A 25,843-nucleotide genomic window follows, 5' to 3' on the forward strand; every position below is an offset into this window, starting at 1 on the left:
ATCCATCCATCCATCCATCCATCCATCCATCCATCCATCCATCCATCCATCCATCCATCCATCCATCCATCCATCCATCCATCCATCCATCCATCATCATCATCAATCATCTCTTCCCAAAAGCATACTTTTCCCAAAAAGGCACATCTTCCGGGAAGAAAGAGACACGAAGAAAGTAGCCGAAGAAAAAAAAAAACACTTCGCCATTTGCCCAGCAATCACACACACTACACACTATGCACTGATGCCACGCATGACGACAGCAACCTATGCATGCTCACATACAATCGCAAGCTAAATACCTAAATTCCCATACTCAACACAGCTCATGCTCCCCCCTTTCCTCCATCCCCATTTCCCCCATCCCATTTCCTCCATCCCCCTCAATCCCCTTTCCTCCATCCCCAATCCCTTTCCCCCCAACCCTCAATCCCCCATCCCAAACCCCAGATCCCCCTCCCCCCCCCTAATGCGTAACCCCCCTAGCAGCCTGCAACACAACCCCAAACACCAACCCCCTCGCCACACCCCTAACCTGCAAACAATCAAACACCCTGCCCAACGCCTCGCCCGTAGCCCCCTGCCCCATAACCCCGACCAACGCAGCCGGCATCCCCCTCTCAACCAACAACCGCCGCGCCTTCACCCTCAACGCCTCCTTTTCCGCCTCCGACATCTCACTCGGCCACGCGGCCAGCTCCTCGGGCGTAGGCAGTGTATTCGCGCGGAGGGAGCGCAGATGGTGCGCGATCCCCTGTGGCGAGGTATTTGCGTCGAGGATGGAGTGTTGGAGGAGGGTGCGGAGGGAGTCGAGTTGGGGGTTGCCCGGGCGGAGAAGGAAGGTTTTTGCGGCGGTTAGGAGGGTTTTGCGGATGTTCCAGGCGGAGCTGAGGGTGTAGAGTTCTGTGATGATGGCGAAGAGGAGCTCGACTGCGACTTGGGTTTCTTGTTCGGAGATGGGGGGTTTGGGGCGCGGGGGTGGGCGTGGGGGGTTGGGTGGTTCGGGAGCTGGGTTGTCGGCGTCGGGGGCGGAGTCAGGCGGCGGTGCGGTGTGGGGTTCTGGGTCGTATTCTCTGCGGAGCGGGGATAGAGGCGCGCTGGCGGGGTTGAATGTGAAGTCGTCGGCGATCTCGGTGGGTGGGGGTGGGAGGTTGAGGATTTGGTCGCCGCCCATGACGGGGGAGAGGTCGCCGCTGTCGTGGATGGAGCGGATGGAGGGGGCGCGGCTGTGATCGCGGCTGGAGATGCCAAAGACGGAGGAGCGACGGGAGGATGTCGAGGGCCGTGATTGGGGTTCGTAGCTGGGACGACGTTCCATCTGGGGGACAGGGGTGGGTTGCGTGTCTACGATGGGTCCGGTGCGAAGACTGTCTTGACTTTTTCGGAGGCTGTCTTGGTCTTTTCGGCCTAGTTGGGGCAGTGGTGACACCGTGCTTACTGAGCGCCCTCGTGGCTCGATATCTGGTAGCGGTGGAACTGTGCTCTCACTGCGTTGATGTGAGGCACCGTTCGGCCGCCCGGGACTTGTCACTAGCGGAGCGACCTTCTTCGGACCCAGAGCGCCGCCAATCGCTCCGGTGACGCCTCCGAAGAGAGCCTTGCCGCCTCCAGCAACCTCTTTAGGTGCGGAAGTCAGCACGTTGATCATGCCCTTGCCCATATTCTCGAAAGCTTGAGGCGTAGGCCATCCAAGCCCGGGGAAGCCGCCCTTTCCATTGCCTGTCCGTGCGATGTTGTCCTTTTCAAAGAACCGTTTCATGCCCTCACTATCAGCCAGCTGCTTGTAGCTGACCGCAGCATTGAGATATCGTTCTAGAGCGTCACGAAGCGACGCTTTCGTGTGGGTCTTCCACGTAGGCAATTGGGCATGAGACTCTGTGAACCCGGTGACTCCTGATATAACAGAAATACGCTTCAGAATCTCGTGCAAAGTCTCAAAGTCTGCGTATTTCCGGGCAATCATCCAGCCGGCGTAATGCGACGATTTGGGCTCAATCTGGATGAGATAGTCAATATTTGGCTTGTTCCGAATTATGCTTCGGTCGTTCGGCGCGGCGTCATCGAAAATAGCCATGTTCGCATTATGTAGTGTGAGAGGAGGAGGATCCTCCTTCTTGCCAGGGACGTCCGACAGCGCTGTGAGCTGCGACGAGGGAACAAATTGATCGAATGAGGTGAATGGTTGCTTCTGCTCAGCAGCTACCGGCTGCACCGAAGTCGAATATGCCTCCTCAGGTGCAGGTGATGCGACTTCCACCCCATGGATCCTCAGACCCGCAAGCTCGCCTCCGTCATTCGAGCCATCCTGTGACGACGCCGGCGTAGGCATGCCTTGGGTCGTATTTGTGGTTTCGGAGAACCCAGAAACACTATCACTGAGGCTCGTCACAGACTTCTTCTTTTCTTCCCCACGTGTTCTCTTCTCTTCCTCTTCAGCAATCATTTCCGTAAGGCGCTGGGCCTCCTTCATGGCCTCATCCATCGCCTCTTGCGCCCGGCTGACGGTTCGTTTGTGTTTGCCAATCGACTCCTCGTCGTGCGACGCCTCTTGCGCCTCTACAGCCTTGCTGTGTGCCTCCTCCGACGCATGAATCTGTTCTTTAACCTTCTCCAACTTCTGCCCCGCCGATCCTTCGACGCCCGCGTCGATGACATTCATTAGCTCGGGCTCGCCGTCCTCGAGTAGGTATACAATCCATTCGTTTATCCATTCCGGCCTGGAACATTTCTGTATCGTCATTTCGATGATTAGTTTAGACAGAATCTCCCGCAGGAAGACGTGCGCTGCCTGGCAATTATATGTTTTAAAGTCAAGATAGTTTTGTAGAATGTCCTCGGCAACCATGTCGAGCTTTCGTGACTGGTGCTTCGTGTCTAGCACGCTTGCCAGATTGCTATCGGGCTTCATTTCCAAGTACGCGCTGACGGCCGTTGCGGCTGACGTATTTGGCGAAGCGTTGAGGGCCGCGCACAGCTCATTGAGGAAGACGATGACGATTGAAGAGGAATTCGTGAGAAAGTCAAGGAATGCATCCGCAGGCCGTTTTCGAGAGAGGTGTGAGGACGCAGAAAGTATAAAGGCCGTCAAAGTCTGTCGACATGCCGACGGGAAGGAGTCTTCCGTTGGAAGTATGGGCGAATACCACCACCTAGACCACCACTCTTGTCAGCAAAACTCACAATCCACGCATACAGGTGTCATCGCACTTGACATAGTCTCTAATCACAGCGTCCGTAAGCTCATTAAGCGCAGACGCAATCTCAGGCTGAAACTCGGAAAAGTCCAGCACCTTCCCAGACGACAGCTTCACATCAAGATCCGCATGATCGTCCTCGTCAGTCATGGGGTCCTGTGAGCCCTTTGACCGCGCCCGGAGGACTCTGTTCACAATCTCCAACCCAGTCTCCCGCCGCCGCTCCTCTGACGAGGTACCGGAGCTACTCCCGCTTCCTCTTGAGCCTTCCCATGTTGCATGTAGGACCACACCCCCGACAACACCAATGAGCACCAGCCCGACTCTGCCAAGAACTACATATGTAGCCGCACTGAGGCCCACTATGCATGCGCCCAGAGTCTCGTTGCTCGCCGTGGACAGGAAGTGAAGGGCGCGATCGGTGACGGTCTGCGCCGTAGCTTGTATTGATTGAGCATCTTTGGGTGTTTGTACGGATTTGGAAACGTTCTCCTCGGCGGGAGTCTCTTCTGATTTTCGGTCCTCTATCGCAACATCTGTGTGCGGCGCGCCATCACTCCGACTGTTCTCCTTCTCCATGCTGACTGAGGGCGATTAAATGGGTGATGTAGTTGAACGGCGTAACGAAACAGGCGCAGTATGAAGCACAGAATAAGGCATCGACGTCGTGATGATAGCGGCCGTGAGAGTGGGTGCTCGTGAGGGAAGAAACGCTTTAGAATATTATGACATTGAGATCTGGTGTTCGCTACACGGAGTTGGATTGGTTTGCCTGCAGGCGACAATTGACCGCGGTTGGATGGTTGGTTGGTGGTCGGACCCATATGCCAAGAGCCCCGGAGTAGCTTATTTTGGCCCTGGCAGCTCGGGAGCAGGGGCCACCTAGGATTTAATTAATTATTAGGGCAGGGTCCCAGAAAAGGGGTTGGCCTGCGACACGCACGAGAAACCAGATTTATTTTCTGATGTGATGATGATCAGTAAGCGGCTTGCGGCAGTAATACATGTGTGACGGGCCTACATATCAAATGGTAGTAGTCTTCATTGATACACGCCCAAGCACACACCTCACAACACCTCACAACACAACACAAGAGGAAAATCTCAGCCTTCACAACTGCCAGAAATCTGACAGATTCATTCCTCTTCAGTAGTAATAATAATATATCGCCATCTACACATTCGCCTCGCCCAGCAGCAGCAGCAGCAGCAGCAGCAGCAGCTCACACACACACACACACACACACACACTAGAGAGAGACATCCAGTCCTACCTATACCGCCATCTCCGGTATCCCAAAGAATAGGAAAAAGAAAGCCCCGATGCTTTACATGTCTCCCTCCCCCAAAACTAAAAAAAAAAGAAGAAAAAGAAAACAATCATGTACATAGCCAGATCATGTGCAGACCCGATCTTCATCCCGGATGGTACGTACAGCCAAGGGCCGTCCAGGCCCACGTTTTTCCGACGTCGAGTCGATTAAATTATGCATATGAGACGGGAAGGCCACACTGCACAGGCAGTGTTGAGAGAGGAAAAACTGAGGAAAGGGAATATGAATGGCAGAACGAGGGTATAATGCTCAAGACAAAGTGTCAAGCAAGTAAGAACAGGGAAGTTCGCATGCCTCGTCATCGCCGGTCGCCTGGTCATGTACAAAATGAGACGTCAACCACATCTCACATCTCTCGTCTCTTTTGACAGTGCAGCTTCTACAGCAGCTATACGAGCACCCACTCGCTGCCTCTTTTGATGAACTTGTCGAGCATCGTGGTCAAATCGGTAAGTACGAAGCGACAAATGTAGAAGCCGAAGAATTCGGCCGCATGTCTGGTGCTCAGCTCCAGACCAACATGAGTTTGACTGGAGTGTTTGAGACCTGGATCCTCGACTTGGCGCGCAACACGATCTAGGGGCACGGGTTAGGAACATGGCATATGTATGTAAGAATTTCATTGACTGACCAACAACTTGAACGGCGTCAAACAGCTTTGCCAAGCTGCTCATATAGAGGGCATTCGGGCCGTTGAAGTCCACTTGACTAATATCGCGCTTCGTGAATCGAATGTTCGGGAGAGAGGTCATTGGAAGGGAGCTCATCGTCAGCGAGTCTTTGCTCACATCTTTCGTTGCCAAGAGTGACAGACCAACACCGCTAGGTTTTGAGCGTAGCTTGCGCCAGGAAGTCAGATAGTTTTTGCTCTTATCACCAGCAGCCTTTGTGTTGGCAGAAGGTTCCACCGTATCAACACCAGTGGCGGCGCCATTGCCAACAGTAGTGGCGTCTTTGAAGAAGATGTTGATCCCACCAACACCGACCTCGCTGCCCAATTTCTTGCTTAGATTATTTTGCACTTGGTCAAGAATCACCTCAAGACCTTGCATCTCTTCGAGTACGGCATCCGCGTCCAATGTATCGACACTTCCCAGCTTCATTAGAGCTGCGGTCAAGAGGTCACAGTTTGCAATCTTCTCTTCCGTTGCTTTTATTTTCACACCCTTGACACTCCATACATCACGTGGTACGAATAGTTTTGTGCTGAGGTAGCCACCGCGGGGGTGAGCAATGGTCTGGTAGAAGCAGCGCATCAGCCAGAACGGACGCAGGAGGTACGAATCCGGACAAGGTTCCAGCGGTATAGGCGCGTTGATGGCCATTGGATTTGGCGAGCCAGGGCTGTAAGGCGAATGAATGTCAGCTTCAAAAAGTTGTATACCGGCGCTGATGAGAGGCTCGTTGGAGAAACCCGGGAACATTGGAGTCAACGGTACGGCATTGCTCTGCTTTCGCATACTAATATTGGAGAATGTGCTGCTCAGCGGGGTATGTCCAGAAATATCCGATCCGTCCGGGCTAGAGATGGACAAAGCACGATTTCGCAAGCTTAGTGATGACTTGTTCTTCCTCAGCGCGCCTATGCCACCTCTCGAGCCCTTCAATGACGTTGGTGACGACGGAACCATGGTCTGCTCGCTAGATTGGACGCGAGTCAAGGTGGAGGCAACCGGCGAGTTCGCGGCTGGCTCAGATGGACTGGGAGCCGGGACGATGGGTGGTGTGGCTCGCAAAGCTTGGTCGATGGTGTTCGGCGTCGGAGCTTGGCGCTCAGGAGGGGGATGATGATGTAGGACAGGCTGTGCTGATCTCGGATGGGGAGCTATCGTGGGGTCAAAGTCATCGTGTTTTGGTGTGAGTTGCTCAGTGTGAGGTGGGGCTGGTAGATTGCGGTGCACGGATGTGTCAATCTTCAACTGACCCGCAGTCTTCCCAGACAAGCGTCGATTGCGCACAGTGGAGGCAGAGTTGGCTGAGGATTGCGGCATCGAGGGTGGTGGAGGAGGAGGAGGTGGTTTCTTGTCTGGGGGTGGAGGTTGTGCAAGCTTAGAAGACATTGACGAATGCGTCGTCTGCGATTGGCCTGCAGTCGTACGTTTCGAGGAGCGTGAGCTATTCCAAGTGCTCCCGGAGATGCCACTGGAGTCTGACTCTCGTGGGAGAGCAGACTTGCTTTGTAGGTCAAAGTCAAAGCCGTCCAGCATGAACTCCTTTGTCATCTCTTCGAGCATTTCCTCATCCTGGTTCGCATCGACGTCAATGTCGTAGCCATAATCGACGCTTTGGCGAATAGCAGGTAGACCACCCCTATCGTCATCCCCCAGCCGAAGCTCTCTAGCACGCAGGCTCGCAGCCTTGATAGCCTCTTCCCTTTCCAGCTCGAGAACCTTCTCTTTTGCAATCTCGACTTTGCGCATTGCTGCTGAGACGCTGCCGCCACGAGGCAGTGAGTGCTCACCTGCTTCATATGGCTCAAAGCCCTCATCATAGGCTGCTTCCACTGCCGCATCAAGCGCTGCATTAAACTCCGCTTCAGTACCATTGCTTCCCGTGTGTAGGTGCTTTCTTCGGCGAGTGCCGTCCTGAGAGTCGACGGAGTGTACTGATGAGCCGCATGACGAGCCAGACTCATCTATCGTATCAAGCCAAGTCATGGATTCTTCACTGTTTTCCCGCGAGTGCTGCTGCTTTCGTGAAATATCTCTTGTTGACTCAGACGTCTGGCGGCGACCAGAGGTCATATCGGGCGAGTCGCGAGTGGTGGTGTCGAAACTTGCGGCGAATTGGGGATGTGGCGATAGCGGTGGTGGCATATACGTGTGCTCCATACGTGGATCTAAAGCTTGGTGGCGGTTGGTTAACGAAGAAGATGCGTATGAATTTAGCAGGAAGGTGGATGGATCTGTATCTGGGATCGAGCGCTCAACTTCGCGCATGGCGGAGGTGAATGTCGATTCTCGCGGATCACGTTTTGATGAGAGTCTCTCTGGGATGGGATCAGGCAAGATCGAGCTATCGGGAATGATTCGGGTTAGAGTGGCAGTCTGAATCACTGCATCGTCATTTTCGTTGAAGAAGATTGATTTTGCTCCAAGACTGTCGACCGATTCATTGCTCATTGGACGGTTCGGAAGGGCTTTTCCAGAGGTTGACGTGTAGGAAGGATCAAGTTGACGCAATTCTTCGATTCGGTTGGTGTAGGTTACTCGCTTTGAAAGATGTCAGCATTCGACCCGGTCTTGAACTCCAGAGTACTCACAATAGCTTCCAACTTTTTCCTATCCTCTTCTCCATTACTCCGTATCATCACCTGCTGTAACAGGTGACAGGCATCCTGATACGCATCCATGGCACCTTCAAAGTTCTGGGCATTATCAAGTAATACAGCAGTATTGGCCTTCTGCAACGCCCTTGACAGCATCGTCTTCTTGTCTTTATCCCGGCGCTCTTTCACGCGCGGTGGAGTGCCCATAGGATACTCCTCTTGTGGGAATGTGGAGCCGGTGGTATCCATCATTGGGCGATAAATGTTCTTCTCTCTGGAGTCGCTACGTGGGATACGTGAGGCAGCATCTCTAGCTGGTTGAGAAGATGAAGCTGGAACGGGCGGTGGTCGTTGAGAAAGTTGTCTTTCGGCTGCAGAAAGGATGACTGGAGACGAGCCAAGAGATTTTCCAGTTTGGTTCCGAGAATGTGGCTTTGTCTTCTCTGCCAGTGAGCTCTGCTGCGGACGAGGTTTGGTGCTGAAGTAATCGGACGAGCCTTGATTATTTGGAGTGTACGGGGCCGAGGTCGTCGAAGGCGTCATAGAAGACGTAGAGGCCGAATATGGAACGTATACATTGGGTAATAAGGTTGGGAGAGTGTCCAAGGGAGGCAGAGATCGTGCAGAAGTCGTGGGAATCGGCGGCGGAGAGGTTCGGTGTCGTCTTCTCGGGCTTGATGTGGGCGAGGGGCGTGAAGGACTGGACGGAGGGCGAGGTGGAGAGCGTAGAGGCTGTTCGAATGGCAGATGAGTGATGGTGGCACTCAAGGCCAGTTTCCCGTTATGGACGTGATTCCCGGAAGATCTACTCGAAGTTGTAGATTGCGACCAGCGGTTCAGGCTGGCAGCAGTGTTATGATCTTTGTAGGACGTGTATACCTCCGGGGCGAGGTGGGCGACGCTTGATCTCCTCCGGGACGCAGAAGGTCTCGAGGAGGACTTTGCGAAGTCGTGTGTAGTAGGGGCAGTATCAGACAGGGAAGTGGGAGGTAGAGAGGCAGAGGCGCGCGAGTTCAGGGAGGCAGAGCGCTTGACGGTGACAACAGAGGAAGAGACGGAATTAGACCTCGATTTCCGGCGGCGTTGAGAAGAGATGGAATTGGCAGGAGGAGGCGTATCATTCATAGCAAGGAGGGTGTTGCTATACATGGCGGGGGTCGGGATCTCTCATTCGACAGTCATTGCTTTCCAGAGGATGTAGGGACGGAATCGCGGTGTGTGTGGGTGTGGGTGTGGGTGTGGGTGTGTCTCATGGGGCCGAGGGGCCGGCTACTCGCGACGGCTGGAAGGCATGCGGCGGGAAGAGGGTTGATGGGAGCGGAATTGAGAGGGCGCAATTGCAGGAGACAAAAGCAAAGAGACGGCGAAGGCGAAGAGAGGATGGCGATTGTGGGCAGTAATGGCCAGGAGCGTGCTTGGAGGAAGTCGGTCAAGGAGTTGGTGTATGCAAGCAAGCAAGGTGAAGGTGTAAGGTCTGGGTGTAGTAGTAGGAAGGGGAAAGGGTTGGCGGCGACGAAGGATGGATGGCGAATTGAGTTGACGACGACGACGAGGAGGAGGACGGGGAGTGGGCGAGTGCGTGTGCGTGTGCGTGTGCGTGTGCGTGTGCGTGGGCGCGGGCGCAATTATCCGCAGGCGGTTAGGAGGTGAGAAGGTGAGTGAGGCCTTTGGGGGGGTGGATGGATGGGCGAGCGAGAGAGCGAGTCAAAAAGGGGAATGGTTCGGCAGCCAGGGGTTCACATACACACACACGGACAACAGCAGACACACATACTGTACAGTAATTACTACTGTATTTACTGTAATAGCTGACTGGTGGAGACTGGCTCTGGCTATCTGGCTCTAGAGCGTGTCTATCCCACATCCAAGCAGTCGTCCAGTCGTGCGTGTGCGTGTGCCTGTATGTGTGAATATAGCTGTCTGTGTAAGTGCTGGCTACTACCTGGTGCCTGTCTAGCCCGTCCAGCCCGTCCAGCCCGCCAAATCCGCTCCAACGGCCGGGGCTGCACACTCGGCCATGGTACCTGCAGCAGCTACAGCTATAGCCAGCTACAACAACCGCTCCAGCAGACGACAGCGGTTTACTGCATATAGGTATTAAACAGTCGGTGAGTGAAGTCCACTGTCCATCAGGCCCAGCGCATCCTCACCATCACGAACACCATCCTCGTCGGTGCACTGCACTGCACTGCCTTTACACCATTAATTAATAAGTACCGCAACCTTTGCTGCGCTCTAATCAATTACCACTCGCTCACTCATCATCACTCACTCTCCCAGCTAGCTACACTAATTAACAGCTCACAGCAAACCCAGCCAGACAAACCACCTGTCAGGTAGGCAAGAGCCCAGCCCAACCCAGCCCAGCCACCTCTGTCCACCCCCCCTTAGACCCTGAAACCCTGACGCTGAACCCTGAATCCTGCCTGCCTGCCTGCCTGAACCCTGCCAGCCTACATACATATCAAACCCTGACAGACACGCTTACACCGTTACCGTTATCCTTAACAGAACCTGCCAGCCAGGGTCGCAAGTAGCAAGGTACACTACACACACACACACACACATACACTTTCAACACCTACCTCCTCCTCCTCCTCCTCCCATCTTCCACCTACTCAAAATCATCTCATCCCACTATCATTAACCTTTTCTATCCATCCGTCCCTCTAACATTAAATCTCATCCACGAAAATACCAAACCTTCGTTCGCTGCTTGCTTACCAAAAGACTAAACAATCCAGTGTAGTAGTTCAAGTTCAAAATCGAAGAGGAAGAAAAGAGAAAAACAGACAATTTAAGTACTGCAAACGCACGCGTCGCGGTCACTGTCGCTGTCACCGTCACTGTCACTGTCACCGTTAATTAATACCGTTACCGTTACCGTCATCAAACGCTCTCACTGGCATCGTCGCGCCCTCGACCCTCGACCCTCGACCCTCGACCAGGGGACCAGCCAGGGGACCGGGTAGTACACCTTCCCTCGCAACGTACGCGGCGCGGAACAGCGGACTTTATGCGTCAAAATTCATGCGTGAACCACGCTTTTCCTTTCTTTCTTCAATTCTTGTTTCCGATAACTACCAGCTGGGACTGAACTAGACTTTCCGTCTCCGCTCGTCTTTTTTGGAACATTTTTTTTTGGGCCTCTCTATTAATTAGATATCATTCTTTCTACATGCGATCTACCAACAACGCTCTTGGCACCACCGCCGTCGTCGGACTTTGCCTGTAACACACACACACTCACACCAGACTTTGCTCATCTTTTCTCTTGGCCCAGCCAGCCGGCCGGTCGAATATGCATGTCCTTTGCCTGCCATTGGATGGAATCCCCAAACGCCGTCTTGACTGTCCGACTGGGCTTGGCCTCATGTGCATGCTATTCATGCCATGCCCGACCCATTCTTTACCAAACCACCCTACTAAACTACGCAACAACGGTACGTCCCCGCTGACATCCCCTTCCGTCAACGCTCGACATGCTTGGTCTCGTCTCTTCAATTGACCTGCTTCTCCCGTTGTCATCGTCGTTGTCATCGTCATCGTCATCTCCATCATCATCATCATCATCATACACCCTCCCGTCATGCGTCGCCCATCACATCCTCGTCCATCCCGTCCTTATGTACATCCCAAGACGTGTCCATGGCCTCCTCCCCACTAGCTGCCTGTGCCGCCTTCATCCGGTTCTTCTTCTCGACCTCAATAAACTCCTTCGTCAGGTTGATCCGGTGATCCGCTGCTCTGGTTTGCTCCGTAAGACTTTCCGTCCGTGTCGCGCACGCAACCAGCTCCTTGTACTGTTGCTGCTCCGACTTTGCTTTTGGGCCCATCGATTCGTCCGAATAGAACTTCAACACCCGCTGCTGCGTCTTGATCGACCGCTCAATGCTCGCATTGACTTGTCCTTCCTTGATAAGAGTGCTCAGATACATCTCCAGCTCCTCGTCTCCTTTATTCAGCAACCCTGAAAGCTCGTCAAGTGGTATCGAGGCATATGTCCGCTGTAGCTTGTACAGCAGGAATCGAGGATAGTTCTCCACAAGCTTCTGCACCAGCCCAAAGTTTCCGTCCTCACTCCACAGACTGAGCCCAGCCTCGATTTCGGCCAGCAATCGTGGTAGGTTCAGATCATGCAACACCTCCGTCAATTGTTCGTAGGCCTTTGATGCCGATCTTATCGTCCGCATTGCGTTGCCGTTGGCCGTTTTTGGTATAGGCGGCCGCTGTCATCATGGTCAGCAAACAAGGATCCGGTCAAAAGCATACTTCTACTGACTTGTCCGGAAGCTAGTGCGCCCGCGAGAACATATTTCTTGTACGCCTCTAGCATAAGTCCATTTGCCGTGTTACTTGTCGGAGTTACGAGGACGTGTTCCAGTAGTGCTTGTGCTTCGTCGTACTTCCCCAGACCAAGAAATGCCATGGCGCCCAGCAAAAAGTATTCTTGCACATCTGCCGTGCGGATCTTTTCCGACAACCCTGATTTCACTGTAATGTAACCGTTGCTCAGCCCGTGATCTGCACAGAGCAGCCCTTGTTCTCCGCCTTGGCTTGCGTTGGGCGGGAAGCTGTGGATGATACAGTCGAGGAGTGGGACAGCTTGGGCATATGCGGTCGATTCCATGCATAACTGCATGAAAACTACATGTGTAGTCGTCAACGTTCCACCTGAAGGGTCAAGTCGCAGGATCGCTGTTCGGATAGGTATCAACGCCATGGCGGGCTGCAGCAGCACATTAGCATCATATACAGCATTACGTCAACTTCAAGGGAGAAACTGACCTGCCGAAGTATGCTTGCTACAAGCCCAATAAATTCTATAAGCTCACGCCATTGCTGTCCGAAGTATCGTATCGATATGGGGTCGAAAGAGCTAAGCAGCTGCTCAGTCTTGTTCCAAAGAACAGCTCGCGGTCGCCATGCATCTGATACCTGATTGACAGACCTTGGACGGAGTCCACTGTCGCCCTGGTTTTGTGCTAGGGTATAGAGAGTGAGGAGTAGGGACACGGAGTTCAGCGCAGGATCCAGGGCCTTGAAGATACAACGTCAGCTCCAGTAGCATCATGGTTTCAAGAGCTCTTTTTACCTCTAACAGACTCCCTGACTCGGCACTCTTGACCCATTCTCTTGAAGAGAACTTCTTCACCGTCGCCGAGAACTTCTTTACATTTTTATCGTACTCTGATGGTTCAAGTTGCGGGTCTGGAGAGAAGGCGAGGAGCGTTGAGGCTAGATCAGACATGTCGAGCTGTATAGATTGTATGAAGTTCCAGGGTGACTCCTATGAAGTCGTCTTCACAAGGATATATCTTCTTGTCGTACGATAGTTGAAAGTAGAGGGCGGGGCGCGAGTGTTCGTGATGCTTGCTTGCGCTGGGCGATGGAACGCTTGCTGCCTAGGAGGTTGGGAGGGTGAAAGCCAGGTACGCCGCGCTGAGAAAGAAGAAGTGATTCGAAGGGCCAAAAGACTCCTGGTAATGCAACAGGTAAACAGAGTATGTGAAGTGACTTGAGTGCATGCCGTAACTTTACCGATTACAATATGAGAGCTTAGGTAGTTTTGGAACGTGCCCGCGTTACTTGGCCCGAGCGTCAAGCTGGTATCCTTACGACACACTTGGCAAATAACAAAACACAAGACATTGATGCACGCTTCTCAAGGTTGGAAAACCAGTCAATACTCTGTTATGTCGGTATTCAGTTGACTAAAGCAATGGAGCGCTGAAAACGATGCATGCTCACTACACCACCAGACGCCGAAACCAATGCAATGCATCCGTCCAACACAAACTCCTCAACATGCAAACGAACCCTCCTGACACAACTACTTCCTCCTCTCCTTGATCTGGACCTCGAACCTCCGGAGCAGACCTTTCAGGCCCACGCCTTTCTCGCAATTCGCTTCCAGCCATGTTTCCATCTTCTCCCTCAATGTGCGCATGCCGTGAAGCACAGGCATCTTCCGACCCTCTTCGCCCTCGAGATGCATCAAAGGGTTCAGGAAGAGACTGAATGCCTCCGCCCAGATCTCAGTCTCCCAGTATCTTTTCAAAGATTCCCGGATTTTGTACGTCTTCGTTTGACCGGCCCCGAGCGTTGTGCCACGCTCAGCAACGATTTCCATGTACTTGCCGAACAGCAGATTATGTATAACACAAGCAATGCCGTGATAGTCAATTTGATAGGTCCAAGGTCGAGTCTCATGCATCTCTGCGCAGTCGGCTTCACTAGGTGTCCAGTCGGCTATAAATTGGACGTCTGGCTTGAAAACTCTCATGTCAATTCCCCGACCGAAGTCGATGATGGTGATACCACGGTCAGACCAGCCATTTTTCCCGTCTCTGGAGTATTGTGTAGACCAGTCATCATCGGCGTGCGCAATGCGTACTAGAACATTATCCGATTTTATGTCACCGTGCAACAGACCCTTGCTATGGAGGCCCTCAACAGTACGCAGCAGTTCGATAGTGAAGAACATCGCGAGCAGTTCGTCCATCACATTACCACCACTAGCGTCTGCCCTAGCGAGATTGACGAAATCGAGTAGTGTACCCTGATTCCTGAACTCCTCAACCAAATAACACTCATCTTTGAACATATGCATCTCATATGCCTGAACGATAGAGTCGGCTGGCCTTTGGACGCCCAAGCGGCGCTTAGCTTGACGTATCAAATAGAATTCCCAGGCAGAAGGCGGCTCTTCCATCTTGATGGCTTCAAGGTCCCCACGTGGTATTGCGAACGCGCCCTTGCCCATTTTTATGCCAGGTTCATCGTCGTCGTCGTCGTCTAAAGAGGAACTATGGGCCAAGTACACCGGCGCAAAGGCACCCTTGCCAAGCTCCTTCTTCACGACATACTGTCTATCCGACCCTGCTAGGCGTATGACAGGTGGCATCGTCAGGTTCGTGGCCGTCTTGTCGTTGACGTTCCTGTTTACCTTAGAAACGGCCTTAGTGAATTTTCGGATTTCAGCAGACATTCCATTCGTCTTAGACAGGTCTTCGAAGTAGCCGTCGTACGAAGATAGTGGTGGCTGGATTTGATTGAGGATGATGTTCTTGATCTCGTAGTTGATTGGATTACACCGGGAATCTTTGATGATCGGGCCATTTTGTATCGGAAGACATTGGCTACGCGAGTCTGCACTATTCGTTGCAGTTGTGTTTGCAGCACATGTTGCCATCTTCAGGTCAGGCTGTGGGACCTTGAACGGACGTTGAGCCTCATCGAGGCCTTCTCCGACAGGACTGCTCCAAAGGTCATCATCAGGTTTTGCAGATTTGGTAGGAGTCTTTGAATTGAAGTAGTCCTTCTCTTTTTGAGCTTGCGCAAAGGCGGTCGCTGCACCAAGAGATGACTCCGTCTTCTCCACTATCGGGGTCATGAAGGGGAGCCTGTTCTGTGCAGCGCGTCCAACATCCCGGTACGGTCTCGTAGGTACTTCCATGTCCTCAGGAGGCTCCGGGACGAACTTGGAGTTCGTTTCATCAATAGCTGACGGGGATGTTGGAGTGACTAGGTCTTCTGCTGCAGCCTCATCGAAGGAAAGCTGCTCAGTTGCTTGCTCCTGGTCATCATCGTCATCATTATCATCACCAGCAGTCTCCAGTTTTGCTAAACCTTCGGGGACATGTTTGCTAGCTGTGAAGTCGGACCACTCTGAGACACTCTTAACATCAGCTGAAGAAGCCTGATCGTCGTCACTATCCATATCGTCGTCGGCCCCTGCTGCAGTCTGGGTGGTAAAGTCTCCACTCGTGGTGTCACCAAAATCGCTCGCACTCACAGAGATCCGTCCAGTTGTAGTACTTTCGCCGCCACTCGTATAGTCATCATCACTAGAAACCTCGTCACTTTCATTCTCAGAGTCTTGTGATGACTTCAAAGGCTGATTGAATATTCCATAGATCTCGTCCATGGCTTCCCGGGTACATATAGTCATAGTCGGCTCTGCAGTTTTCTTCCTCCTGAGTTTTTTTCCTGTCGGAGAATCAAGGTTGGTCATGACTTCGAACACAGTCAGTAACAAAGTCGCGATCGTAAGACCAGAATGCAACTCACCTTTGGTTGTCTCGTTGTGAACCTCCTTCAACCTAATCTTCTTCGTCCTGTTCGCTCGGTCCTCTCTTCGCGCCTTCTTTACCCGACCAGCATGATCTAGAGGCACCGTGGTTGGGGGCATATTCTCGGAATCTTCGTAGTCGTGGTGTATCGCAATCTTGAGTGGCCGGTCGTCTCGTGAAGCTTCTTCTCGGTCTCCCTGAACGACAGCCTGTGCGGAAGTGTCTGTGATTGCAGACTTCTCTTCGACTGTCACCTGTAATACTGCATCCTGTTGGTCAGGTCCTGGGGCAGTTTCCTCTTCTCGTCTTCTCTCTGCTCCCCAATCTAACCAGCCGCGGTGCCGTGCGCGCAACTCTTCAAAACAATACTCGATTTTCACGGTCGACGAAGGATACACCGCTTCGAGGTCGACAAAGACACACTCATATCTACCAGTCTTTTCGTTGAAAGTCATTTTCATATCTCGTAATGGATTGGGTTCGTTATCATTAATGGATGATCTCTGGATACAAAAGCAGAATAACCGCACCTATCAGTCCTGTGATCGTAAATAGGGAGTTTAGGGAAGCGCAATCGCTGTAAGCACTTACCTCGTCCTTGAAAATAGCCATCTTTGGCACACCATTATTGGTTTTGGCCGTCCGTAGCTGCTCACCCGCCCACGGTTTTGCCTCAATACGATTCTCCTTGCGTCTCTCCGCGAGCGAACCAATTCTATCCCAACCCTTTGAGCTATCGCTAGAACCGCTCCGAGGTGGCTCCTCCGTATCCGAGAAGATTGACATTTTCTGCCTGCCCGGTTTCGAGCCTGTCACGCCAGATCCTCTTGCTTGCGGATCTACTGCAGGTGATGCAGCATGGGAGGAGAACGGGTCGGTCTTCGCGGCCAGCGCTGGGCGAACCGTGGGAAGCGCCGGGCTCGTTGGCTCTTGCGCATCATGGGGTCGGCTCTCGAAGCGGTGCTGAAATTCCTTGTATTTGCGCAGCAATTTTTGCACCGGACGCGCCTCCTTTTCTATTCCTAGCTTGTAGACTTCTTCCGCTTGACTCCAACGACCAGCGCCCTCGAGCCATGCAGCAAATTCTTCGTAGTATAAAGCGAGCCCATCGCCTATGTTTTGTCGAGAGAGATACGCAAATGTCTCCCGCGGAGTGTCATCAAAGAGACGTATGTAGTGAAGCCAGAACTTCAGATACCGTAAATCATTCTTGTACTGAGGCGAAGACAGGAATGCCTTCGTCGCGCGCTCAAGAAGAGGAAGAAGTTGGGACTGCGGTGTAGCCTGCGCCGAAGGATACGCTTGTAGCGTCCACCTCACATAACGTTCATAAACATCCAGCGGGTCATCTAATTCATCGATCGTGAGAAGTTCCTTCTCATACTCGTGCCGAAGTGCATCGTTCAAGTTCTGTGTTTGTGATGGAGAGGGAGAGGGTCCAACGCTCAAAGGCGCATATAGAGAAGCGAGAGCTTTTGCAGACCTGCCGCTCGGAAGGGATTGTATGTTTTCTTTATGTGTCTCAATAAGATCAAAGTCAATTAGATCATCGGTGGCAGCCATATCGAAAGTAGTGTCTCTGCTTTGTTAGTATCCAGGCGCACAAACTGATAACGTGTGTCGCAAATGACTTCGAGGAGGTGTTGTTTAGGCATTGTTGAGCGGCTATGCCCTTGATAAGATGATAGTTGCTACGGAAACGTGTAGGGCCACATCTAGGCAGGGCGTAACCCAGCGCAGTTAATAACACCTAATAATACAAATCGTGCATGACACTGGTTCTTGATGCGTGGAATTTAGACATTTGAGCTAAGTGTCAAATTATTTCCAGAGATTGCTCGGAAGCTTTCAAAGGCATTTCATTTTCGCCATACTAATTACAGAGTGGAATGATTGCGAGGTCCGCTTACAATGCTTTGCTACCACATATTGCCCCCTTTTTAGAATACAGAGACTTTGCCTATGTACGACATTCTGGTCACAGGCGAATATTACTAAAGACCGATTGACTTTTTCGGAACGCTCATTTGGCCCTCGCGGCTTTGTCGCTAGCAGTTTGGTTGATGTTCAAGCCAAGTCCCTGCGAGTCTAAATAGACCTTGTTGGCTCCGTTCTGTAGAATTTGCGCGATGTTCCTAGCATTTTCGAATTCTCTTAGATCAACGTACGATCGAGACTTCTTGATAGCGTCACCGATAAGCTCAGCACTACGTGCTTCACCCTGGGCTCTCACGACCATTGCCGACTTCTCTTGCCTAGCTTTGTCCACAACGAATGCGGCACGTTGAGCTTCCTGTTGCGCAACCTGCTTCGCCTCTACGGCAGCGGTGAATTCTGGTGAGAAGGCCAGGTGGGTAAGAGATACATCATCGAGCATGATGTTAAATCGGGCCGCTCTGCGGACGAGATTATCTCTGACCATGCGTGACACATTTTCACGTTGTGTGATAAGTTGTGAAGCGTTGAACTGAGCGACTACACTCTTGAGGACTTCGTTGACGATCGATGGGAGCACTCGTTCGTCATAGTCAGTCCCAAGGGTGCGGTAAATCTGTGGAAGAGCGTCTACGCGTGGTCTCGAGAGGACACGGCAGGTGATATTCACCATCTGGAGGTCTTTCGTACCGGTGAGGGAGGCGACATTCCGAGGTTTGGCGCGGACGTCGTAGGTGATTGGTGTCTCGAACCACGGTATCCGAATATGCGTTCCTAGCTTTGAATGAGCAACAATCCTGTGGAGGATGTAAAGTTTCGGCAGTCATCGAACCTTCGTTGTAGATTTCCTTGCCGACACCACCTAACCTCGTGTATTTTATCGCACGATGACCTCCATCAACTGGGAGTAGACAACGTCAGTCTCTGATTTTACCAAGTGGATATGGTCTCACCATTGAACAGTGCATTGTTACCAACCATCAGAACACCACCAAGGACGACAAGACCAACAAGACCGGCGCCGGCACCTTTTGGTGGAGGGAAACCACCGTTGCGCTGAGCATTCTGCAATGAGCGCTGAAGGCGCTTCCATGTCTCTTCAGGTCCAGACATTCTTCAGCGGGCGCAATAATGTGGCTGATGAATGATGTCTTGGAAGGGCTCTCGAAACTGCGGTGATGTGGTGGTTCTGTGAGGCGACGATGCGGAGCTGTCTGGACTGAAGCTCCTCCGCTTCGCTAGAGAAATGTACCAGGATCACGTTCATGCCTACACGTGACCTACTAGGATCCATCGAAAGCCGACACTATTAGTTACGCCGACGCACGAATGATCTAGGACTTTGAACTTTTATAATTCATCTGTTTGAGAACGCTGATATTAATTTCTTAGACCGTCATTCGGTTCGATAGAGTGACCATGTCTGAAGCATCTTCATCCAGCTCGGGAACGCTGCAATAGTAAAGCATGCACATTGAGCAAAGCAATCTTGGAAACCCAATGAGTAAGTTTCATAGCTTCTGGCGTCTGTAGCCAATCACGAGCGTGCCCTGGGACCAAACAGAACAGCTGGCCCTTCCATTTGCGAATCGAAGACCATAGTACTTGCTGCGCAGGACAATTCATGATACCATTCTCCCACGAAGTACGCCAACCCAGACTTTGGACCTTCGTACCTCCGCTGTCCACGCCCGCATTCTATGCAGGTGTCATAGCCCGCCATTGATCGCATGTCATACGCCATCCACTCTATCAGCATCTTTGGTAAGTCGATGAGCCATGTGTGCGCTCTTATTGTCCTGACGGTTGTATTCAGTCCTCTCCCGGACTCAGACTACAGTCTCTACCTGCTCGTTCTAATAACCGGCGCGCCTCCCCTGTCGCGCCCTTACCTTACTCTCGACGACATTCTTCGACCGGACCAGCACCATGCGTTTAACGCGATCTATAATGCGAGTCGCAGGATTGTCTGCTTTCGTATCCGCAGTACAAGCGCAATATACTTTAGACAATCTAAGCTTTGGACACAAAGATGGCAGAATTTCTACGAATGACGAGAGCGTTGATGGATGGCAACTACTCGGCGAACAGTATACTCCATACCTGTTGTCAGATCGTGTGATTTTGACGCCACCTTATCCTGGAAACAAAAGAGGTGCGATTTGGTCTATCAATACGATGCCCAATACTGAATGGGTGGGAGAGCTCAATTTCCGGGCGTCAGGGGATGACAGGGCTGGAGGTAACATGCAATTATGGTACGTTAAGGATGGGAAGAGCTCGGTGGGCACAAACAGCCTATATACGGTTGACAAGTTTGACGGGCTTATGCTTGAGATCGACACGTATGGCGGCCGAGGCGGAGTGATACGTGGGTTCTTGAATGATGGTACAAAGTCTTTCAGAGGGCACCATAGCGTGGACGCTTTATCATTTGGCCAATGCGACTACCCGTATCGCAACACCGGGAAGTTTTTACCTTTGACCGTAAAGCAAACGGCCAACGGCTTAGAAGTAATGGTAGACGGAATCCCGTGTTTTCGAAGCGAGCAGGTGATCCTGCCCACGGGCTATCAATTCGGAGTCACAGCTGCATCTGCGGAGAATCCTGATTCATTCGAAGTAGCGAGCTTCAGGGTCTCTACGACTGGATCTACTACTCGTGAAGAACCACGACGAGATCAACAACAAAACCAACAAGCATTTAAGCAGCCTCCATCTTCACGAGGCAACAACATTATCCCGGACTCTCTGGCAGAAGACATCAAAACTCAAGAAGCCCAGTTCAAAGACTTGCACGACAGGCTACAAGCCATGACCTACCAAATCGGCATTCTCCATGACCAAATCACCAAGCTACATGAACAGCAAGCAGCAATCCAGGTCGAGACCAATAATCAACTTCGCCCCATAAATGAACGTGTGAACGAAGCCAAACAAGTGCAAAGTCGCATTGAGGACAGAGTGAATGAGATCAAAAAGGACATCGAAAGCAAAGACTACAAAGACATGATCAACGCGTTACAGCAAGCGGTCACTGCCGGGCATAGCAACATGATGCAGAACCTCCCCCTGCAAATGGACCAACGTGAGTATCCAGGTCGTCCTGAGCAGCACACATAGCTAACTATTTCGTCTAGTCATGAGCAAAAATGGTCCTAAGCTAAGCACTTTTGTCTTAATCATCATTGCCGTCCAGATAATCCTTATTGGTGGTTATATATTGTACAAGCGAAGGCTGAAGAGCATGCCTAAAAAATATTTGTAGTTCTATCACATGGAAGGCTCCAGTGGCACTGGCACGCATGCATCATATTATGGAGTTTGACGCAAACTTTTGAGTTATTTCACTGTGTCTATAGCAACATACCCCTTCTTCAGGGTGGTAGAGTACTGGGCACCATTCCAGCTGACGTCATTGTTGACTTCGACCAAGTGACTTGACTTTACTCCTCATCCATGATATTCGGCTGAGCAATCCTCGGGTGTTCCTTATGCTTGACCAGCATGAATCCTGTTGGACAATTGGTGGAGAAAAGGCTTGGAACGGCCAGATGAATGAAAAAAGGTCATGAGTTGCTATATCTAAATATGGCCCGGCAGCATTCAAAAGAAGAAGAGTAAGACACCCACACCCGGAACCCGTCTCCGCAAAGGCAGAAAAGGCCAACAAGACCAAGGACATGGATGGCGGCCCCATAGTTCGTAAGCTGCATATGGATGCGCATATCACAGCACGCTACCCATATCCCTGACCCGGCCCCGGCTTCGGCTTTACATAGATGTTCTGAGCTCGAGCAATAATGCCCGAGCCAGTCCGCTTTGTCGTTCCGCCGACGGATGAGTTGGAGCTTTCTCGCGCTGCGGCAAACAACAAGGTCCCCAACGTCTATGAGATCACCCGGAAAAGCGCTCTGCTGCTTTTTGACGTGCCGCTTGAGTGCCATCATCCCCGAGATACGCAACTCAGTACCGTCCTTTACAGCTTGTTTTGCCCCATCTCTCGGTCCGCTCAACATTTTAGCCTGAGATCGCATCAGGAAAGCTGTGCGCCTACGTCTATATGGCTTCAGTGGAATCTCAGGGTCTTCTCATCTCAAATGAGAGGCTGGACCAGATAGCCGGTAATGAGAACCGATCAGTCGACTTCGAGGAAGCTTTAAATCCAGTCACAAATAGCTCCGACAGCTGGAGTGGAAGCTCTGTCTCTGATGAGGAGGACTACGATAAGCTCCGACCTCATCCCGACGATTTACGAGATGACGCATACGGGGGAGGCATCGAGGACACCGAACAAAAGGACGGGGACTATCCATCAGGAGATGCGGACAATGTTGCGAGAGCAAAGCCAAAGATAGCTCGGAGGAAGAGCATCCAAGTTGTTCTAGAGACGACTGATAGGAAGGGGCGATACAAAATCACTGCGGATGACCCTGAAATTAGGGAGATTCTACGGAGGAGCCTCGAGAGGGAAGCAGATGTAGCAGACGCAGCTAAGAAGAAGAAACTGAGATTTCGCGACCTTATGTTTACGAAGCAATTCACCACATTTGATCGACAGAATCCGCTGAGCTCAGAATCCGCCTTTCATGGCTTCTTTACACTATTTTGGCTTTGTCTCGCTATGCTGCTATTACGAATCGCAGCATACAATTACAAGGAGCATGGAAGTGTATTCGGAGGAGCTGAACTGCTGCACATGATGTTTGGTCGCGACGTTATACTCCTCGGTTTGACTGATGGAGCTATGGCTGCAAGCCCGGTCGTTGGACTGGTCCTTCAGCTCGCCATTCTCAAGGGCTGGATATCTTGGAATTCTTCGGGATGGATAATACAGAATGTGTGGCAAGCCGGATGGCTCGGAGCTTTCCTTGGGTGGACATTCTACAGAGAATGGCCATGGACCCATACCATATTCATTACGCTACACTCCCTCGTTTTTCTAATGAAGCAACATAGCTATGCTTTTTACAATGGCTACTGTAAGTGCTACCATGGTCAGACGGTATATATGACTAATTCAGGGCAGTGTCACAAGTATATCGCCGAAAGATGCTGCTGGAGCAAAAGCTTCAACAATTAGACGACATTGTACCTACACCACAATCGCCACAGGTCCGCCGCTCATTTTCAACCACTGGCACAGATATTGACTTTAGTCCGAGTGCCGGGAAGAACCTCAGACGCCGCGGCTCCATGGGACCCAAAGCATCAACCAATCTACTCAAGGAGAAGTCTGGAATCTCGCCCATTGCATCCGCCATCGAATCTGGAGAGCCACTCGATGGAGATCAACTCCGCACCTTCACCTCGATCATCAACACCGAGATTGAAATCCTTGACGACGAACTCTCTGCCCGCTGCACGAACAAAGCGAATGCATATCCCAACAATCTAAACATTGCCAATTTTGCCGACTGGACCGTCCTCCCGACGCTCGTCTACGAGCTCGAATACCCGCGCCAGGAACGCATCAACTGGCTATACGTAGCTGAGAAAACCGCCGCCACCTTTGGATGCATCTGGGTCATGATGGTCGTCTCTCAAGCTTACATCTACCCAGCCGTGCTCGAAACCGTGCGCATGAAGGAAGCAGGCATGTCACTTCAACAGCGCTGGGTCGAATTCCCCTGGATTCTATCCGACCTGCTATTCCCTATGCTCCTCGAGCAACTACTGTCCTGGTACGTCATCTGGGAATGTGTGCTCAACGTCCTCGCCGAACTCACGCGCTTTGCGGATCGTGGCTTCTACGGCGATTGGTGGAATAGTGTGAGCTGGGACCAGTATGCGCGCGACTGGAACCGGCCGGTGCATAGTTTCCTCTTGCGCCATGTCTATCATAGCAGCATCTCTGCGTTCCACTTCAGCAAGCCGACGGCCATGTTCGCGACGTTCTTCCTGAGCGCATGTGTGCATGAGCTGATCATGTTTTGTTTGTTCCACAAGGTGCGCGGGTATCTGTTCACGTTCCAGTTGTTGCAGATTCCACTGGCTGGACTGTCGCGCACAAAGCTGCTGAAAGGTAGGAAGACTATCGGTAATATCATGTTCTGGGCAGGTCTATTCATCGGACCAAGCCTGATCACGAGTTTGTATCTTATTGTATGAGCATATTGCAGTATTGCATTACGGAGGCATCGTTGGAGGCATTACTGGAGTTCGATATCCTTGCTTTTGGATGGGTATCTGTGCTGTAATATATTCCCCCGGTCATAGTAAGCTGTCAGGATCTTCCTTTAGGTTATTCCACTCCTCCTAGATACCATTTCCATATCGAGATATCATAAGTCATTCGTATCTATTACATGCCTAGATCAGCCTTCACGATCAGCATCCATATCCATCCGGTTCGTGGACCTCATCCTTGTTCATCTCTAGAAATACAACCCTCCCAAAGTCGGTCCTATAAGGGCGGTCCCTTTGATTCCGTTTCCGCATAAGGAAAGATATGTCTCAACCCTCGGTCCTGTGCGCCCCCTTCCGCGACACTACTCTCGACTTTTAATTCCTCTTTCAATCGCTCCATAACTGGCGAACCCGGTTCCAACATATCCGAATACGACTTTCCAGTCTTCGCATCTACTTGCCGGTCCAAATAGTCCTGCTGCGATCGGCTAATATTCAGCGCAGACCGCACCTGACTCGCCAGATCCTCCACATTTCCACTCTGCGGCCTGCCCGCTCCATGTGTTGCCGCAAACCCATTCACATAATCGCGGTGTGTCTCCGTCTTGTGCAGCGTCTCCTCAACTTGCCGCGTCAGCCTCTCGACCTCATCCTCCACGCGCTGATCTGTGGTCTCCGTCTCGGCCACCGGCTCCTTCCGGCCCATATCTACGGCAGCTATGGGCTGTGTTTGCGCCCACAGCGCCTCGAGCTCCTCGAGCCAGCCGCAAGCCTCTGCGAGCGCGCGCACGCCGGTGTCGCAGTCTCCGATGAGTGGTACGTCGTCAGCGCGGTACCCGAAGTCACCGACAACTTCTTTATTGATCAGCAGTCGCGGGATGTGTGGCGCGCATTCGGAGGGTAAGCCGGCGAAGGGCTGCACGGTGAGGCTTGTGCCCATGACGATGGCGAGATCGGCGGTGGCAGGCAGGTGTCTGTTCAGGAAGAATTCTTCAGGGAGGGCTTCGCCAAAGAAGACAATGTTGGGCTTCACGAGCCCGTTGCAGGCTTCGCAGTGGGGCACGGTCTTCTCATGGATTGCGATTTTGATCAGGGCGTCCGGGTACGGCGCGCGGCACTCGATGCACTTTTGTCCGGCGAAACTACCATGGGCTTCGACCATTTTGTCACCCGGGACACCGGCTTCGCGTTCCAGTGTGTCTATGTTTTGTGTGAAGCATTTCAGTAGCAGGCCTTTGTCGTGGAGGAGTTTTATAAACGAGTGTGTGATAGTCGGGCGGTATTTTCCAGGATATAACTCTTGCGCAAGAGTGTAGAATGGCTCGGGGTTGTTTCTGAAGAAGCTTATATCAAACACGGCCTCAGCATATGGCAGATTCAGCTTTGCAAGATTTGCATATAACCCGGTCTCTGGGCTGCGAAAGTCGGGTATCCCCGCGCTGGTCGAGATCCCTGCGCCCGTCTACACAGATTTAGTGCTTCTCTTCGTAGCCACACGAGTCCAGCAAACGAACCATAACGACGATTTTCTTTGGCTCGCCATCCTTGATGTACTTGGCCAGAGCCTCCAGCGTCCTGCTCTCGAGCGTGTCCGGGGGCGTGTGCTCATCTATCGGAGTGCTATTCTCTTGGCCCATGGCAGAGAGCCCTCTCTTTCCTTTCTCTTTGTGTTTAGATTTGCCTTTGCTCTTGCCCTTGCCTTTCTCGTGCTCGTGCCACGGCTTGCTCGATTGCAGCTCCTGGCGATGTGCCTTATGTTTGCGACCTATGTTTAGAGACTATGCCTGTAGTCTCGGGGCTGAGCGGCTGTATAAACCCTTGAGAAGTCGGTCGAGGCATTCACAGGCGCGAATGAAGTTCAGAACTATTAGGCGAATTGTGGGGTGAGGGTAGATCAGAGCGTCAGTC

The 25,843-nt window shown here is 52.0% G+C and overlaps 8 protein-coding genes across 8 annotated transcripts; 2 read left to right on the plus strand and 6 right to left on the minus strand.

The window, feature by feature from the left end:
- Positions 1-466: 466 nt before the first annotated feature.
- EJ05DRAFT_514627 (uncharacterized protein) lies at positions 467-3,963 on the minus strand (the record flags this gene model as incomplete). The annotated part of the gene is made up of 2 exons (XM_033748544.1): positions 3,208-3,963; positions 467-3,149 (listed from the first exon to the last, which is right to left on the minus strand). The coding sequence occupies exons 1-2, from the start codon at positions 3,771-3,773 to the stop codon at positions 467-469; spliced, it is 3,249 nt and encodes a 1,082-aa protein (XP_033596121.1). The 5' UTR covers positions 3,774-3,963.
- Positions 3,964-4,916: 953 nt separating this feature from the next.
- EJ05DRAFT_504767 (uncharacterized protein) lies at positions 4,917-8,945 on the minus strand (the record flags this gene model as incomplete). Its single annotated transcript, XM_033747620.1, has 3 exons — positions 4,917-5,104; positions 5,160-7,740; positions 7,791-8,945. The coding sequence occupies 3 exons, from the start codon at positions 8,943-8,945 to the stop codon at positions 4,917-4,919; spliced, it is 3,924 nt and encodes a 1,307-aa protein (XP_033596122.1).
- A 1,994-nt stretch (positions 8,946-10,939) lies between these two features.
- On the minus strand, positions 10,940-13,328 carry EJ05DRAFT_514629 (uncharacterized protein). Its single transcript, XM_033748545.1, has 4 exons — positions 12,892-13,328; positions 12,585-12,836; positions 12,079-12,525; positions 10,940-12,025 (listed from the first exon to the last, which is right to left on the minus strand). The coding sequence occupies exons 1-4, from the start codon at positions 13,045-13,047 to the stop codon at positions 11,384-11,386; spliced, it is 1,497 nt and encodes a 498-aa protein (XP_033596123.1). The 5' UTR covers positions 13,048-13,328; the 3' UTR covers positions 10,940-11,383.
- Positions 13,329-13,477: 149 nt separating this feature from the next.
- Positions 13,478-17,509, minus strand: EJ05DRAFT_469876 (uncharacterized protein). Its single transcript, XM_033742921.1, has 3 exons — positions 16,463-17,509; positions 15,870-16,374; positions 13,478-15,815 (listed from the first exon to the last, which is right to left on the minus strand). The coding sequence occupies exons 1-3, from the start codon at positions 17,432-17,434 to the stop codon at positions 13,630-13,632; spliced, it is 3,663 nt and encodes a 1,220-aa protein (XP_033596124.1). The 5' UTR covers positions 17,435-17,509; the 3' UTR covers positions 13,478-13,629.
- A 151-nt stretch (positions 17,510-17,660) lies between these two features.
- EJ05DRAFT_457592 (uncharacterized protein) lies at positions 17,661-19,023 on the minus strand. The gene is made up of 3 exons (XM_033742533.1): positions 18,760-19,023; positions 18,639-18,707; positions 17,661-18,580 (listed from the first exon to the last, which is right to left on the minus strand). The coding sequence occupies exons 1-3, from the start codon at positions 18,917-18,919 to the stop codon at positions 17,895-17,897; spliced, it is 915 nt and encodes a 304-aa protein (XP_033596125.1). The 5' UTR covers positions 18,920-19,023; the 3' UTR covers positions 17,661-17,894.
- Positions 19,024-19,756: 733 nt separating this feature from the next.
- EJ05DRAFT_504771 (lectin family integral membrane protein) lies at positions 19,757-21,074 on the plus strand (the record flags this gene model as incomplete). Its single annotated transcript, XM_033747621.1, has 2 exons — positions 19,757-20,894; positions 20,947-21,074. The coding sequence occupies 2 exons, from the start codon at positions 19,757-19,759 to the stop codon at positions 21,072-21,074; spliced, it is 1,266 nt and encodes a 421-aa protein (XP_033596126.1).
- A 551-nt stretch (positions 21,075-21,625) lies between these two features.
- EJ05DRAFT_457594 (acyl-CoA/sterol acyltransferase) lies at positions 21,626-24,202 on the plus strand. Its single transcript, XM_033742534.1, has 2 exons — positions 21,626-22,788; positions 22,836-24,202. Exons 1-2 carry the CDS (start codon positions 21,870-21,872, stop codon positions 23,915-23,917), a joined length of 2,001 nt encoding a protein of 666 aa, XP_033596127.1. The 5' UTR covers positions 21,626-21,869; the 3' UTR covers positions 23,918-24,202.
- EJ05DRAFT_457597 (NAD-dependent deacetylase sirtuin-2) lies at positions 23,943-25,835 on the minus strand. Its single transcript, XM_033742535.1, has 2 exons — positions 25,450-25,835; positions 23,943-25,397 (listed from the first exon to the last, which is right to left on the minus strand). Exons 1-2 carry the CDS (start codon positions 25,570-25,572, stop codon positions 24,213-24,215), a joined length of 1,308 nt encoding a protein of 435 aa, XP_033596128.1. The 5' UTR covers positions 25,573-25,835; the 3' UTR covers positions 23,943-24,212.
- Between the last annotated feature and the right edge of the window lie 8 nt (positions 25,836-25,843).

The sequence above is a fragment of the Pseudovirgaria hyperparasitica genome, assembly GCF_010093815.1.
Source record: "Pseudovirgaria hyperparasitica strain CBS 121739 unplaced genomic scaffold EJ05scaffold_19, whole genome shotgun sequence".
NCBI lineage: Eukaryota > Fungi > Ascomycota > Dothideomycetes > Acrospermales > Acrospermaceae > Pseudovirgaria > Pseudovirgaria hyperparasitica.

Excerpts from the sequence above, each read along its gene's own strand:
- EJ05DRAFT_514629 (XM_033748545.1), bottom strand. The coding sequence starts at position 13,047 with ATGTCTGATCTAGCCTCAACGCTCCTCGCCTTCTCTCCAGACCCGCAA. Across the intron at positions 12,837-12,891 it reads AGTCAGGGAGTCTGTTAGAG|GCCCTGGATCCTGCGCTGAA; the intron begins GTAAAAAGAGCT and ends TGTATCTTCAAG. Across the intron at positions 12,026-12,078 it reads GCGCACTAGCTTCCGGACAA|CGGCCGCCTATACCAAAAAC; the intron begins GTCAGTAGAAGT and ends CCATGATGACAG.
- EJ05DRAFT_469876 (XM_033742921.1), bottom strand. The coding sequence starts at position 17,434 with ATGGCTGCCACCGATGATCTAATTGACTTTGATCTTATTGAGACACAT. Across the intron at positions 16,375-16,462 it reads TGGCTATTTTCAAGGACGAG|AGATCATCCATTAATGATAA; the intron begins GTAAGTGCTTAC and ends TTTTGTATCCAG. Across the intron at positions 15,816-15,869 it reads TCACAACGAGACAACCAAAG|TCATGACCAACCTTGATTCT; the intron begins GTGAGTTGCATT and ends CTGTGTTCGAAG.
- EJ05DRAFT_457592 (XM_033742533.1), bottom strand. The coding sequence starts at position 18,919 with ATGTCTGGACCTGAAGAGACATGGAAGCGCCTTCAGCGCTCATTGCAG. Across the intron at positions 18,708-18,759 it reads TAACAATGCACTGTTCAATG|TTGATGGAGGTCATCGTGCG; the intron begins GTGAGACCATAT and ends GTCTACTCCCAG. Across the intron at positions 18,581-18,638 it reads CAAGGAAATCTACAACGAAG|GAACGCATATTCGGATACCG; the intron begins GTTCGATGACTG and ends ATTCAAAGCTAG.
- EJ05DRAFT_457594 (XM_033742534.1), top strand. The coding sequence starts at position 21,870 with ATGGCTTCAGTGGAATCTCAGGGTCTTCTCATCTCAAATGAGAGGCTG. Across the intron at positions 22,789-22,835 it reads TGCTTTTTACAATGGCTACT|TGTCACAAGTATATCGCCGA; the intron begins GTAAGTGCTACC and ends AATTCAGGGCAG.
- EJ05DRAFT_457597 (XM_033742535.1), bottom strand. The coding sequence starts at position 25,572 with ATGGGCCAAGAGAATAGCACTCCGATAGATGAGCACACGCCCCCGGAC. Across the intron at positions 25,398-25,449 it reads CAAAGAAAATCGTCGTTATG|ACGGGCGCAGGGATCTCGAC; the intron begins GTTCGTTTGCTG and ends AAATCTGTGTAG.